The sequence below is a fragment of the Panthera tigris genome, chromosome D1 (assembly GCF_018350195.1).
Source record: "Panthera tigris isolate Pti1 chromosome D1, P.tigris_Pti1_mat1.1, whole genome shotgun sequence".
Lineage (NCBI taxonomy): Eukaryota > Metazoa > Chordata > Mammalia > Carnivora > Felidae > Panthera > Panthera tigris.
This window is the reverse complement of record NC_056669.1, coordinates 72,659,525-72,674,946: the sequence shown is the minus strand read 5'-3', so window position 1 is coordinate 72,674,946 and position 15,422 is coordinate 72,659,525. Positions and strand designations below refer to the sequence as shown.

At 36.0% G+C, this 15,422-nt stretch overlaps 1 protein-coding gene across 1 annotated transcript in view; it reads left to right on the top strand.

Moving 5' to 3' along the window:
• The window catches only part of PIK3C2A (phosphatidylinositol-4-phosphate 3-kinase catalytic subunit type 2 alpha), a 116,095-nt gene that overhangs the window by 62,709 nt on the left and 37,964 nt on the right, over positions 1–15,422 (top strand). Inside the window, exons 5-11 of the mRNA XM_007083252.3 lie at positions 1,342–1,462; positions 2,182–2,293; positions 3,938–4,017; positions 4,150–4,213; positions 11,400–11,543; positions 13,077–13,125; positions 13,206–13,416. Coding sequence (XP_007083314.1) covers positions 1,342–1,462; positions 2,182–2,293; positions 3,938–4,017; positions 4,150–4,213; positions 11,400–11,543; positions 13,077–13,125; positions 13,206–13,416 — 781 coding nt within the window. The remainder of the gene's footprint in view (positions 1–1,341; positions 1,463–2,181; positions 2,294–3,937; positions 4,018–4,149; positions 4,214–11,399; positions 11,544–13,076; positions 13,126–13,205; positions 13,417–15,422) is intronic.

The window sequence follows — 15,422 nt, the reverse complement described above, 5'->3', positions numbered from 1 at the left end:
ATGTTAGCCAACTATGATAATCATTCTTTTAGTTTCTAAAGGAAGAGTTATTCTTATAAAACATACTTTAAATTTTGGTTTGGGGAATTGTTTAAATCCATATGCTGTAAGAATTAATATGAAAATTGAAGGAAAAAAGGTCAGTAAGCCCCTTGATTGAATAATAAGCATTGATAGCAAATGTTTTAATTTGTATCACATTTTGACTTGATGTCTCAAGATATGATTACACTTTGAGAAAATGTCTGAAATGCCTGTAGTTTGGTTCTTTGTAAATGTGCACATTTATAATATACATCTCTGTTAAGAAACTTAACCATATTATAGTAGAGGTGTGTCCAACTAATAAATGTTACTGTACATTTGACTGTTCAGAAATGTAGATATTATTAGATATTTTATGGCTTTTTCTGCCAAGCTGTTGATTTTCGTGAAGTTTGAATTTAATAACTGTCTTCTAAATTGAACATAAGAGATCTAAGTATAGAAATAGGTTACTTTATTATTTTTTTTATGTTTATTTATTTAGGGAGAGCCGGGGAGGAAGGGGGGGGCGGGGAGGAGAGAAACCCAAGCTGAAAGTACAGAGCTTGATGCGGGTCTTGATCTCATAAACTGTGAGATCATGACTAGCTGAAATCAAGAGTCAGACACATAACCAACTGAGCCACCCAGATGCCCAGAAATAGGTTACTTTAAAAGGTTACTTTAATTTTTTAATGTGTTATAATCTTAGTAAATAGCTCTTGTCAAGAATGATAATTGAAGAATACTTCCTACTTGCTGTATTTTTATTTTACATTAGAAAATTTACCAGCAAATATCAAACATTTAAAATGGTGATTTTTTTTTTTCTTATGATTTGATTTAAATCATTGTTTGCTAGATACTGCTAAATGTCATCCTTTTTGGAGGAGTCTGTAATAGGGAGGTGGCTTTCTTAGTTTTAGATCTGCCCTAATCAAATACAGTAACCCCTAGCCCCATGTGGCTATTGAGCACTTGAAATATGGCTAATATAGAGTGAGATATGCTAGAAGTATAAAATACACGGTGAATTTCAAAGAACCAATTTGAAAAGAAATAAGATGTCTTAGTAATTTTTAAATACTGGTTTTATGTTGAAATGATATTTTGGATTTATTAGGTTAAATAAAACATGTTGGAATTAGCTTCACCTGTTTCTTTTTACTTTTTTCAACGTGGCTAGTAGAAAATTTTAAATTCTATATGTGACCTACATTATATTTCTATTGTATAGTGCTCTCTTAGATGATAAATACATTCTGAATGAGTGTATAGAGTTAAACGAGCAAAATGAAAATGATGCCTCTTTTACAGTGAGTTCTACTGTAGAAATCATTATAATGCAAGCCCTTTGCTGGGTACATGATGACTTGAATCAAGTAGATATTGGCAGCTACGTTCTGAAAGTTTGTGGTCAAGAGGAAGTGCTACAAAAGTAAGTTTATTTACTTAACTACTGAACAACATCTTTGGAAATTTCATTTTTAAGGGGTTAAAATTGAAAAATTTCAAGTTAAATTTGTAGTCCAAAAATATGTTGGGTCCTGCTGAATTGATTGGATCCATGAACTTATATTGAGATATACTTTGTTTTAAGATGTGTATGTATCTAAGACCGTGGAGGGATTTCAGAGACAATTAAGACATGGTATTGCCCTTAAACTTATAGTCTTAAATGGGGAAAAAAGCTAATTCATTGATAAGTGAATTTAATAGTTTTTTTTACTTTCTGGAAAGAGTCAATAGTCACGTATTTTTTCCTTATGTAGCATGGGCCATTACTTTTCACACAGTGGTCAGCTGTGACTTCCTTTTAGTTGCCTTGAAATAGTCATTGTATGAATCTTTTTCTGAACCAGGTAATTTAGCATATACAGTTTAGTTATTTTACAGATTTAATTACTTTCAGCTACTAAAAATGCCCTGTTCCTATTTCTCTTATTTTCTTTTTTTACCTTCATCTTTCTTCTTTATTGTGACTCTGTCCATGTAGAATTATTCTTTTATTTAAATGCTCACACTTGGTTAAAAAACTATCTCTACATTTTACCATTCTCTTCAATTTCTGATGCAGATACAAGTTATATTTTACTCTCACCTCTGTAATTTCTAGTTTGAGAATAACATTGATGAATAATTAATCTATTTTAATAGTAATCATTGCCTTGGAAGTCATGAACATATTCAGAACTGCCGGAAATGGGACGCAGAGATTAAACTACAACTTTTGACCTTCAGTGCAATGTGCCAAAATCTGGCCCGAACAGTAAGTATGTACCTTATAACTGAATTGAATTTGGTTGACTCTGAGTAATTTGCTAATTAGCCAATTTGCAATTTGTACATTCTCCAAGATTTCTGGGTTGGACTGGTGAATGGATTGGAATGATGAACTGATTTTATCCACAACAAGGGTTTTCAACAAATTGGGGTAGCTTTTCAATCATGGAGTCTTAGGTAGCCTACTACTCCAAGCTGGAGGCATATTTGAAAATCAAAGTGGAGGAAATAAAAGTTGACTTGTAATGATTTTACACAAGAATGAAAACATTAGGGTCAAAGGGAAATGAGGAAGGAGGAAAGATTTTGAATACTAAATGTGGTTTGAAGGAAGAAAAATACATTATTTTTCACCAAATGAAAACTGCTTCTCTTTTTAAAATGCAGTACTTTCTTTTGAAGTTAAGGCAAAAACATTTGATGAATTTTAATCTTTAAAGAGAATTACTCTTCATTTGGTAGAACTTTGGATAGAAAAATAGCAGTCATTTCTACTTTTTGTTTATTTTCTTAGGTTTTTCTCCTGTGTTTGATATTTTTCAACCAAGTGAAATGTTTCACAAAATTCAGTACATTTTAGCAATCATTAGTAACTTCTCTTTTCAGTTTCTTAAGGAATAATATTCTTGAGAATATTTGCATAGTAAAGACTTATGGTAGAAGAGACCAGTACCTTATTTATTGGGGGTAAGTTGGGGGGAAATTTGATTATCATTAGAAAAAATAATGCAGAAATTCAGATGATCTCTTCCCCATCTGATCCTACCCCACCTTCATTTGGCTGTCAGATATCTTTAAAAGTGTTTTGTTTTGTTTTAAACCTCTCTATTCTTTCTGTGTAGAATAGAAGTAGTTTTTACTTTGGGAGCTGCCTATAGATCAAAAACTAGACTAAAAAGCATTTATGTTTTTTTATTTATAAAACAGATTTTTCAGAATATTGATGTACTTGTTTCCCTGATTGGTTATAAATAGTATTTAATTCTGAAAATATTTTAACCTGTTCTGAAAAATCACTGCAGTTTCAAGAATTTGTCATACACTTAACCATGTTTAATTTGGTAATAGAAAGCCCAAAGAGGAGCACCTGGGTGGCTCAGTAGGTTAAGTGTCTGCCTTCAGCTCAGGTCATGATCTCACGGTTTGTTAGTTTGAGCTCCACATTGGACTGTCTGCTGTCCACACAGAGCTCCCTTCATTCAGATCCTCTGACCCCCAATCTCTCTCTGTCCCTCTTCTGCTTGTACACTCTCTCTTTCTCTCTCAAAAATAAATGAATAGGGGCGCCTGGGTGGCTCAGTCGGTTAAGCATCCGACTTCAGCTCAGGTCACCATCTCACGGTCCGTGAGTTCGAGCCCCGTGTCAGGCTCTGGGCTGATGGCTCAGAGCCTGGAGTCTGCTTCTGGTTCTGTGTCTCCCTCTCTCTCTGCCCCTCCCCCGTTCATGCTCTGTCTCTCTCGGTCTCAAAAATAAATAAACGTTAAAAAAAAAAAAAAAATTCAAAAAAATAAATAAATAAAATAAAATTTAAAAAAAATAAATGAATAAAAACTAAAAAAAAACCAAAAAACAAACCCAAAGAACGGATTTTATTTTTTGGTAAACATATGTGTATATGTGTTTTTTTAGGCAGAAGATGATAAAACACCGGTGGATTTAAACAAACATCTGCATCAAATAGAAAAACCTTATAAGGAGATCATGACAAGGTGTGGCATCTAAAGCATTAATTCCAGGTTTTCAAACTTTGCTTTTGGATGTGAATACCATTATTTTGGTGAATAAAACAATCATTTCTGTATATAGTATCCTTCAGCCACAGTAACTGTTCTTTATTTCAGATACCCTGTTGACGAACTTTTAGATTCTTACCACCACCAAGTGGACCTGGCTCTGCAAACTGAAGTAAGTCTTAATACACCTTTTGGCATGATGACTTAAGGATTCTTGTCTCTGTTCTATCTTAAATATTAGTGTGGTATTGTATGAAATATTTTAGAAGGACGATTTAAACAATATTCTTGATGTTGATGTTTGATGACTTGTTTTCTGACCCAACTTGTTAACAGAAATTTTCAATATTGCTTGAGTCAGCACTTCACCTCACTTCAGCTTTATTACTAAGAGGAACCTTCAGTTCAATTTAAAAAAGAAGTGAATGTTTACTATATTCTAGATGCTGGAGTTACGAAAATGGATGACCTAGTCCCCACCTACCAGGAACTTAAAACTAGTGATGGATTTAAACAAAATTTCAGTGTAGCATAGAGGTATGCGTTGGATTCTTTGGGAGATCAGAGAAGGGCACTTCTTCCAACTTGAGACTTCCAAGGAAAGCCTCTAAGAAGGGAGGTTGCCTAGTTCAAGTCAACAGTATGGGTTAGCTAGAAGAAGATGGTTGGGAAGGACATGTGAATAAAAGCACATAGGTGTGATACATATGTGGAAGTAGAAGCACTTCTGTAACAGAGTAGAGTGTGAAGTGAAGGTTGGCAGATGATGTTGGAGATACCCGGACATAAGTTACCACCTTATCCATGTTAAGGAGTTTTACTCTATCCTCTAGCTTAGAGGTCCATATCCAGTCTACTTTCTGTTGTAAATAAATAATTTTGGAACACAGCCACACCCATTTGTTTATATATTTTCTATAACTGCATTTGTGTTCTAATCCTAGAAGTGAGTAGTTGAGACACATACTATATATCCTGCAAAGCCTAAACTATTTATTAATTGCTATTTTACAGAAAAGGTTTACTGACCCCTGCTCTAGCCCTTTTTAGCTGAGGGTAAGGGGTGGGATGGGTTGAGTGACTTGTTTCTGAGTCCTGAGCTGAAATTACTCTGGCTGTACTGTGGAAATTAGATTTACTTCTGGCAGGATTGGTTTTAGGGAGATTATTTAGGAAAGTTTTTTATAGTAGTCCAAGTGAAAGATAATGAGTGTGATGAAGGCAAAAGGAGGGAACTGATTAACAATACTTAGGAGATAAAATTGGTAAGATTTTGGTAGGTAATGAGATGTAAGAAAAGAAATAGTGTAGGATGACTATTTCCAGATTTCCAGCTACTATTATATTCTTGTCAGCATATAAACATATTTATTCAGTAAATATTTGCAGAATATCTCCTCATCATGAGGCACTGTTGTAGGTGCTAAGGCTATGGTAGTGAACAAAAGAAACTGTAATCCCAAGTCTTAGTTTACACTCTAGTTGCATGAGATGACAATTAAACTAACAAAATATATGCTACATCAGGTGGTAAGCACTATAGAGAAAAATAAATGAGGGTAATGTTGCAATTTCAACATTTGTATTCAGAAGAGACCTCATTAGGAAGGTAAATTTGAGTAAAGAACTGGAGGAGAGGAGGAAGCTATCTGGTTGTCTAGGGGAGGAGGAGTGTGCCTGATATATCTGTCTTTCTAGCTGGAATAGAGTGAGGGAGGGGGGCGAGAATGGAAACAAATCAATTAGGAAGATGTTTTGCTAGCCATAGATAGTGGGAAGGGGGAGGAAGGGGCGGGAGAGGAAGAAACTGTGAGAGGAGCAGATTTGGATGGAAGATGTAGAACTTAATTTTGGGCTTTGTGATGACTGTTAGTCACCTTAATAGCAATGTTGAGTAGGCAGTTGGGTATAAATCTGGATTTTAATGGAAGAGGCCCAGCTTGGAGGTAGTAAACATGGGAATCATAAGAATATAATTGGTATTTTGAAGCCATAAGGAGATCCCCAAGAAAATTACTGCAGGTACAGAAAATAAGAGTTTAAGGACAGCCCTGGGCATATCTTCCATCTTAAAACAAAAAGTCCACATCCCCCTGTAGCAACCACTCCACTTCTCTTTTCTTCTTGCAGCAAAACTCCTTAAAGTTAATCTATTTTTACTGCTTCCACTTCCTCTCTTTCCATTCTTTTATGAACCCACTCCAATCAGGCTTTCATTCTCAGCACTTCCCTGAAACTGCACCTAAGATCAGGACTTCATGATCATGGTTTCAGTAATAAGTTCTTGGTCTTTATTTTTCTCAGTGTTTCTATAGTGTTTAATAGAGGTGGCTGTTTCTTCCTCTTGAATACTCTCATGACCTCTTGGTGTATCATGTTTGTGGTTCTCTGACTTCCAGTGTCTTGCTCTGTTCTCTCACTTGTGGCTTTCTGCTTATGGTCTCTTTATTTTTCTGACCTCTAAACATCAGAATACCATAGGGCTCAGTTCTAGGATCTCTTCTTTTCCCTTGTGGTCACATTCCAGGTGATCTCGCTTAATCTCATGTCTTTAAATACGCTACATATACTGATGGCTGAAATTTATACATTCAGACTAACCTCTTCCCTGAACTCCAGATTCAAATATATTTTACCTGACATTTTTATATGAATGTCTAATTCATTAACATGTCAAATTTAAGATTCATGAAACTGAATTTTTTATATTACCCTTCATATCTATTTATGAGTCTTCCTCTATTTGGTAAATAACAACTCTATCCTTCTCTTTGCTAAGGGCCAAACCTTGACGTCGTATTTGATTTCTCAAGAAAAAGATCTTTTATATCCCACAATCTATCTAATTCTTGTCAGCTCTATTTTAAAAATACATTCAGAATGTGACCACTCTTTATCACTACCAAAGCTACAGTTCTAGTCAATTACAATAGTTATGACACAGTTGACCCTTGAACAACATGGGGGTTAGGGGCTCTGACCTCCTGTGCAGTCGAAAATCTGTATATAACATCTGTCTATCTTTAAGTAAGCTCTAGGCCCAACATTGGGCTTGAACCCACAATCTTGAGATCAAGAGTCCTATCTTCTGCTGACTGAGCTAGCCAGGTACCCACTGTTTATAACTTCTGACTCCCCCAAAATTTAACTGCTGATAGCCTACCCTTGGCTGGAAGCCTTGCTGATAACATACATAGTTTATTAATACATATTTTGTATGTTGTTTTTATTGTATGTATACTTTTATTGTATGTATGCTTTATTCTTGTACTAAAGTGAGCTAGCAAAAAAGAAATGTTAAAGAGCGCCTGGGTGGCTTAGTCAGTCGGGCGTCCCGACTTCAGCCCATGCCATGATCTCACGGTTCAGGAGTTCAAGCCCGCATCGGGCTCTGTGCTGACAGCTCAGAGCCTGGAGCCTGCTTTGGATTCTTTGTCTCCCTCTTTCTCTGCCCTTCCTTTGCTCATGCTCTGTCTCTCTCAAAAATAAACATTAAAAAAAAAATTTTTTTTTTAAATAAAAGTTAAAATCATAAGGAGGAGAAAATACATTTATAGCACTTGTGCTGTGAAAAATTCACGTATAAATGGACCCAAGCAGTTCAATCCTGTGTTGTTCTCAGGTCAACTGTAGTTCCTTACAGCTCTCTCAGCTTCTACCCTTGTCCTTCTACAGTCTTTCTTCCACAGGGAATCAAAATGATATTTTAAAAATAAGTCACTAAGTGCAATATGGCATCCTGGATTGTATCCTGGAAGAGGAAATGAATATTAATGGAAAAACTGGTTCAGTCTGACTAAAGTACAGTTCAGTTAATAGTAATGTACCAGTGTTAATGTCTTAGTTTTGTCAAATATAACATGGTTACGTTACTTAACCCAGTTTCCTTTAATGTTCTTAAAGGGACTTTCTAACTATCTTAGAGGAACTATCTGTACTGTTTTTGCAACTTTTCTGTAAATATAAAATTATTACAAAACAAAAAGGTTTTTTAAGAAAAATAATAAGCACAGATAGCATATGTAAAAGAGAAAAAGACAAAAGATGGCTCTTTGAAAAGATTAATAAAATTCATAAACTCTTAAAAGATGCTAAATTATGTTATCCTCTTTTTCAAAATCCTCTTTGCCATCTCAGTAAAATTCAGATCCCTAATTGTGTCTTCAGGGCCCTATGTATTCTGACCCCACTACCTCTCTGATCTGGCTTCCTAACACTTTCCTTCTTTGTTCTGGTGGATCTATAGGTATGCTCCCCAGCTGGGATCCTTGTGCTTTTTTGTTCTCTTTACTTTTAATGCTCTTCCCCCAGATATTTGCATGGCTTAACCTTCAATTCGTTAAGGTCTGTATTCTAATGAATGTCTTATCGCAGATGTCTTTAGGACCATCTTACGCAAAATAATGACTAAAAAAAATAGTGACTGTCATATATTCCCCATAGTTTTTTTACAGCTTTATTGTATAATTTATATACCATAAAGTATACCCATTGAATATATATAATTCAAGGATTCCTTTTAATAAATGCATGGAGTTGTATAATTATCCCCACAATCCAGTTCTTTGGACCATTTTTGTCACTACCAAAGGTTTCCATATACTACTTTTCAGTCATTCCTCATTCCCAGCCCAACCCCCGAATAACACCTGATCTAGCACCTGTCTCGGTAGATTTCCCCTTAATGGAAATTTCATGTAAATGGAATCATACCCTATGTAATACCTGATTTTTTTTTTTCCCACATACCATACCGTTTTTAAGCTCTATCCATGTTGTAGTATATAAGTTGTAATTCGAATCCATAGTTCCTTTTTTTATTGCTGAATACTTACATTGTATGGATATATCATATTTTGTTTATCTGGTCACCAAATAATGGACATTTGGACAGTTTGCAGTTTTTAGTTGTTATGAATAATGCTGCTGTGAACCCCCCCCCCCATATAAGTCTTTGTGTGGATATATGTTTTAATTTAGGTTTTAGGAAAAATCAGGAAGTTGCGGAAGTTTTGATTTCTCCTGGCTTTAATTTTCTAGAGATAAGGTGTTAATTTATTTTACTAAAATGAAGTTACAGGAGCAGTAAAGAAAAATGAGAAAGAGAACTGACCAAGAACAAGTAAAAGGAATGTTAAGTGGTGTGCAGTTTCCTGCTGAAATTGGGGATGTTGAATTTTCTTTGAAAATGCTCAGCTGCCTGGTAGAAGAAGCAGAGAAGAGAAGGCTCTGACCTCAAAGAATGAGTTTAGTTGAAATGAATGTGTGGGGACTGGAGGCAAAGGAGATTGTGATCAGACTATAATATTGTGGTTAAGATTCTCATAGGGTACAGTTTTGGGGTTGAAGATGCTGTGAATTTTCCATGTGGACATTTATGTAACTGAGGCTTATTATAGGATATAGAGTAGAAAGTCAGGTGAATATCTAGAGCAAAAATATGGCATGCAATGGAGGAAATGACCACATGTCCAATTACAAGGCAGATCAGGCCATCAGGGGTCAAGTCAGGGGACAGAAAATACAGTAGTAATTTGAACAGGAAAATTTAAAGAATTGTTAATTAGTAAAAGGTGGTTAATTACTACAAAGGGCAAAAGAGGATTCTAAGGCAGGATTTGGCATTTTATGGCTTGCATACAAAATCTGGCCTATTTCCAATTTTTGTAAATGAAGTTTTATTGGAACACAGCCATAGTCATTTATGTATTTACCTGTATCTCTTTTCATGCCATAATAGCAGAGTTGAATTGTGACAGAGACTGTGTGGCCCACAAAGCCTAAAACATTTTATTCTCTGGCCTTTTTAAAAAGCTTGCCAACCATGCTATAAGGGGTCCAGAAATAGGATATAAAAATGCAGCTATCACCTCTAGGTTGAGGAACAATGGATAGTGAAGGAATTGTAGGACTTATGGTAGAACCCTCCCCACCCCCCGCCCAGGCTGAATTCCAGCCTCTTCTAAAAGGGTTTGGCTATCACAGGAGCACAGAGGATGCCTATAGCAAAGAGACTTGCTACAGTTGTCAGATTGGGAGACCATGGCCTGAGGGTATAGCTGGAACTGGTCTTTGAGGACCACTGGGATCCTGTGCTGAAGTTTAAAAAAAAAAAAAAAAAAAAAAGAGGAGGCCTGGAACCCTGATGAGAAGTGTCTTCATGCTGCTATTGCCTGAGTGTCCCTTAGGTGCTCTCTGTTGACCAAACCTAACATTTTGTCGGCTGGCAAAGGAAAAATATAGGTCTAGTTCCAGTATCACAAAGTAGAGCAAAGAAGGGGATTGATTTGGAACTAATTGACAATAAATTGGTAACTGGCACATAAAAAATGATGGAGAATAGTATAGGAGAATGACCTGAGCCTCAACACTGGAAAGGTTTTTGCATGAAGGTGTAGGAGTAAAAGTAAGCAGAAATATAAGTAAGCAAAAATGGGGAGCTAGAAAACAGATTGTTGGGTCCTGAGGACTGCAGGGTAATTGGATGTTTGAGCAAATGAGGTGGTTTCATTGAAGCATAAAGGTACAGGGAACATTCAGTTTCTGGTTGCCAAGCCTCAAAGGTGGAAAAATTTAAATTGTTAAGGGATGCTACAGTACTAAATTTCAGCCCATTTTAACAGTACTTGGCATGTAAGTTTGGCATACATGTTTGATGAATTCTTTATTTAAGAGTGTTTCTTAATGAGATAAGAAACATTATTTTAAAATGATGGAGGAATGGAGAGAGATTTTTAAATCATTCTCATCAGGTAAATGATTTTATAATATATTTGTACATGTATACTTTTGAATTGTGGTGAAATCAAGTATGATTAAATACTACAGAGGGATTGTCCTCAAGAAAGTTTTTTCATCCAATAAAACTTAAAAAGTAATGATTGTATAGATGCAAATCCTGCTTAAAAGTTGACTCATGTCTACTAACTGCTGCCTAATGTTATTAATATGCAGCCAATCTCTGAAGAACTTGGTTTTTGATACCAAATTTTTTGGCAGGAGGGAGAGAAGGATTGGTGTTTTTAATGTGGAACTTACTCCCAAGTAAGAATAAAAAATAACTCCAGTTTTTTTAATGACTTAGTAATTTGTTAATGATTTATTAGTTATTCTAAGTATGAAATTAATGGCATTTGCATCTGAATAATTGTGTCAGGCAAAATGAAAATCAGACCCAAGTTTTCTTATTCAAAATAAAATAGGTCAGTGAAAAGGTATTTTGTTTGTTTTTCATCACAAAAGAGTAAAGGATATCTGTTTATTAAGCACATCTAAAATGTCTGGTTTCTGACTTCATCTCTGAAACTGATCCTTTAAATTCCACATACTTATGTTTATTTTACTTTTTATTTTTAAAGAACCAGCACCGAGCAGTAGATCAAGTAATTAAAGCTGTAAGAAAAATCTGTAGTGCTTTAGATGGTGTAGAGACTCTTGCCATTACAGAATCAGTAAAGAAGCTAAAGAGAGCAGTCAATCTTCCAAGGAGTAAAAGTGCTGATGTGAGTATTTTTTTAGTATATTAGCATTTTGTTACATGTAAGTATGTACTTAAGTGAGTATCACTTAAACTGGGAGATTTTTGCTTCTGTTAGACAAAATGTTATTGTTTCAACCTTGGCTTTTACTTTTGAGTAGATTTGGTCACTTAGTAAAGTTGGGAATTCCTAAGAGGAGATCGGCTCCCTCAGAAGAGCTTTGTCAGCATTAATATTGAATACATAGATGCCAAACTGTGAAACTTTTATGTGTAGAGGAGGAACTGTGGCATAAATGAGTTGGTTGGAAGTTTCAAGATAGATACTGAGCTCCAGAACCTGGGTGGTAATGGTTAGTATTTGTCCTTCTGGATGGAGATGTCCATGATTGTCCATGGGGTAAGGTCTGCATTGGGCCATATCTCTTTCCTGTTGAAAATTCCCAGAAGCCTCACTAAGAGTGACTTAATGCCTCAGAAGCAACCAGGTTAGGAGCCCTTTCTTGATAGCATACTGTGAAAGCTCTTCCTATGGTATTTTCATGAGGATTTAATTAACTCTGTTCATAGGGTTGTTCATAGCTCTGATGGTAGGATTAGAGAAGGTGGATCACAAGACACAATAAATTAAAAAAAAATTTTTTTTTAATGTTTATTTTTGACAGAGAGAGAGAGACAGAGCATGAGCGGGGGAGGGGCAGAGAGAGAGGGGGAGACACAGAATCCGAAGCAGGCTCCAGGCTCTAAGCTGTCAGCACAGAGCCTGACACAGGGCTTGAACTCACAGACCACGAGATCATGACCTGAGCCAGGGTCGGACGCTCAACTGACTTAGCCACCCAGGTGCCCCAAGACACAATAAATTTAAAGGAAGGAAACGTTACATTGATGGTATGCCCCTCAACTGGTATCTAAGAGATACTCTAGGCTCACAGAGAGCTTATATATATGATATGTAGAAATTTGGGTTTCTTTTACCTTTCTTTCTTATTATGTGCTTGTTTAAAAAAAAAAAAATATATATATATGAAATAACTTGGAAATGATCCACTATACCATGGTCCTAATGTTATCTGAGGTTTCTATTCATCATAGTCATTTGCTGGATAAGGGAGTGGGGAGTAGGAGGAGAGCTCAATTTAAATAATTGTAAGAGCTTTTTTGAGACCATAAATGGTAATAAATAGAGTTGTAGTTTCTTTAGGGATATTCTTATCATACTAATAGTAAAGCAACTAATAGAATATAAAGTATCATTAGTGTATTTATCGCTTTTGGGTTTCAAATCTTAATTACTAAACTGGTTTAATGAGGCAGATTTTGTTGAGTTTCTATATTTTGCACTAATTTTCAGTTATTCTGATTTTCTTGATAGTAATCATTTCGTTATTTGGTTTGGGGTTTCACTTTCTTTTTACATTTTTGTTTTGTTTTATTCTGCAGAACCTTTTGGGAGGTTTCCTGATCAAGCATTTAATTAAATGTATTGAAATTAAAGGTAAACATTCTATATTATATCATGGGCAATTTTCCAACTAATTTGTATGTATGTATGCAGGTGACTTCACTGTCTGGAGAAGGAGACCCTAGTAAGAGTTCATCTAGGGGTATGTCTTTAAGTTCTTTAAATTTTAGCAATAATTTTTGCTTCTTTGGGGAATTATATTAACAATTTCTTTAAATCTAGGATCACTGAATCCTGAAAATCCTGTTCAAGTAAGCATGGACCAGTTAACTGCAGCAATTTATGATCTTCTCAGACTCCATGCAAATTCTGGTAGGAGTCCTGCAGACCGTGCCCAAAGTAATAGGAACGTTAAGGAAGCATGGACAACAACAGAACAGCTCCAGTTTACAATTTTTGCTGCTCATGGAATTTCAAGTAATTGGGTATCAAAGTAAGTAACTGTTTAAAACAAAATATATACGGCTTAACCCAGAAACTGTTCTAATCTTGTAAAATGTCAGCATCCCCTGTTCTCTTGATACTTAAATTGATGATACAAGAATTACCACATACCTTTGTGGTTTTCATAAAAATTACAGAGAAGGGGTGCCTCGGTGGCTCAGTTGGTTAAGCATCGGATTCTTGATTTTAGCTCAGGTCATGATCTCAAGATTCGTGGGATCAAGCCCTGTATAGGGCTGTGCACTGACAGGGTGCAGCCTGCTTGGGATTCTCTTTCTCTCTCTCTACCCCTCCCTACTCACTCTCTCTTACACTCTTTCTCTCTCTCAAAATAAACAAACATTTAAAAAAAAAATTACAGAGCTATTTGAAACTGTTTCGGTAAAAAATATCCCTCCTACTACATCAAAGAAGGCAGGAAAATAGATGTTTAAACTTACAAAGGTAAATGCTAATTAACAAAATGAGTCCATTTATGACTGCTGTTTTTCAGCCTTTCCTTTAGAATCAGGGTTATTTGAAATAGTGTGATGAGACTAGGCTTTAGTGTACTGTTTTCTCTTTAGTAGTTTACTGTTTACTGATTGCTAGGCTTTGGAGTCTACGAGGGCATATTTCTTCTATTGAAATTTTTTAAAACGTTTGTTGATTTATTTTGAGAGAGAGAGAGAGAAAGTGAATCCTAGGCAGGCTCTGTGTTGTCAACACAGAGCTGGACGCAGGGCTTGAACTCAGACTATGACATCATAACCTGTCCTGAAATTGAGAGTCAGATGCTTAACCAACTGAGCCACCTTAGGTGCCCCTCTATTGAATTTTATTTTTATTTTTAATTTTTTAACATTCTATTTATTTATTTACTTAAACATTTTCATGTTTATTTTTGAGAGAGATAGAGCACGAGTGGGGGAAGAGCAGAAAGAGAGGGAGACACAGAATCCGAAGCAGGCTCCAGGCTCTGAGCTGTCAGCACAGAGCCCGATGCAGGGCTCGAACTCACGAACTGCAAGATCATGACCTGAGCTGAAGTTGGCCGCCCAACCAACTGAGCCACCCAGGCACCCCAACATTCTATTTATTTTTGAGAGAGACAGAGCACGGGTAGGGGAGGGGCAGAGATAGAGGGAGACACAGAGATAGAGATAGAGCTGTTAGCACTATCTATTTGTTTTGAGAGAGAGAGAGAGAGCATGCGCGCTTGCATGAGCAGGGGAGGGGCAGACAGAGAGAGACAGAGAGAGAGAGAGAGAAAGAGAGAGAGAGAGAGAATCCCAAACAGGCTCCACACTGTCAGCACAAAGCCCAATGTGGGGCTTGATCTCACAAACCATGAGATCATGACCTGAGCCGAGATCAAGAGTTCGACATTTAACCGACTGACCACCCAGGCGCCCCTGAATTCAAATTTTTAATGAAAGTTTCATAGTAACAATGCTATAAAGTAAGGTAAAGCCTAGTGAAGAGATACCAAACATAAATTCTGCTTAAATTGAGTTTTAGATTAACGTAATATATAACTACTTGAAAACAATCTATTAACTCATTCAATAAATATTTACTGAGCACCATCTTGGGCAGTGTTCTTCGTACTAGGGATTCAGCAGTAAACAAGGCAACAAAATATCTCTGCCTTTTAGGAACTTGTCTTTAAATGGGTACTACTGCTATGTGAAGGTATTTTATTCTTTAAAATGTTACAGGGATAATACCTTCCACATCCTCCATACAGACTCATATACACACAAATAAATTTTGGGATACTAATGAGAAGGACAAATACTCAGTAGAAGACAATACAGAAAACTGCAGTGATAAGATGGAAAGAAAGTAAAATGCTGAAGAAAAGAGAGACAGCTAGGGGTCTTTTGTGAACCAATGAGATTTAGAATTTGAAATATATTTTAAATGATTAATAGATTGCATATATGAACAAAGTGGTTAATGTGTAAGCCTAGCAGTAAGTTAGAATCTAGTAGAACCTAAGGCTCCTATTCT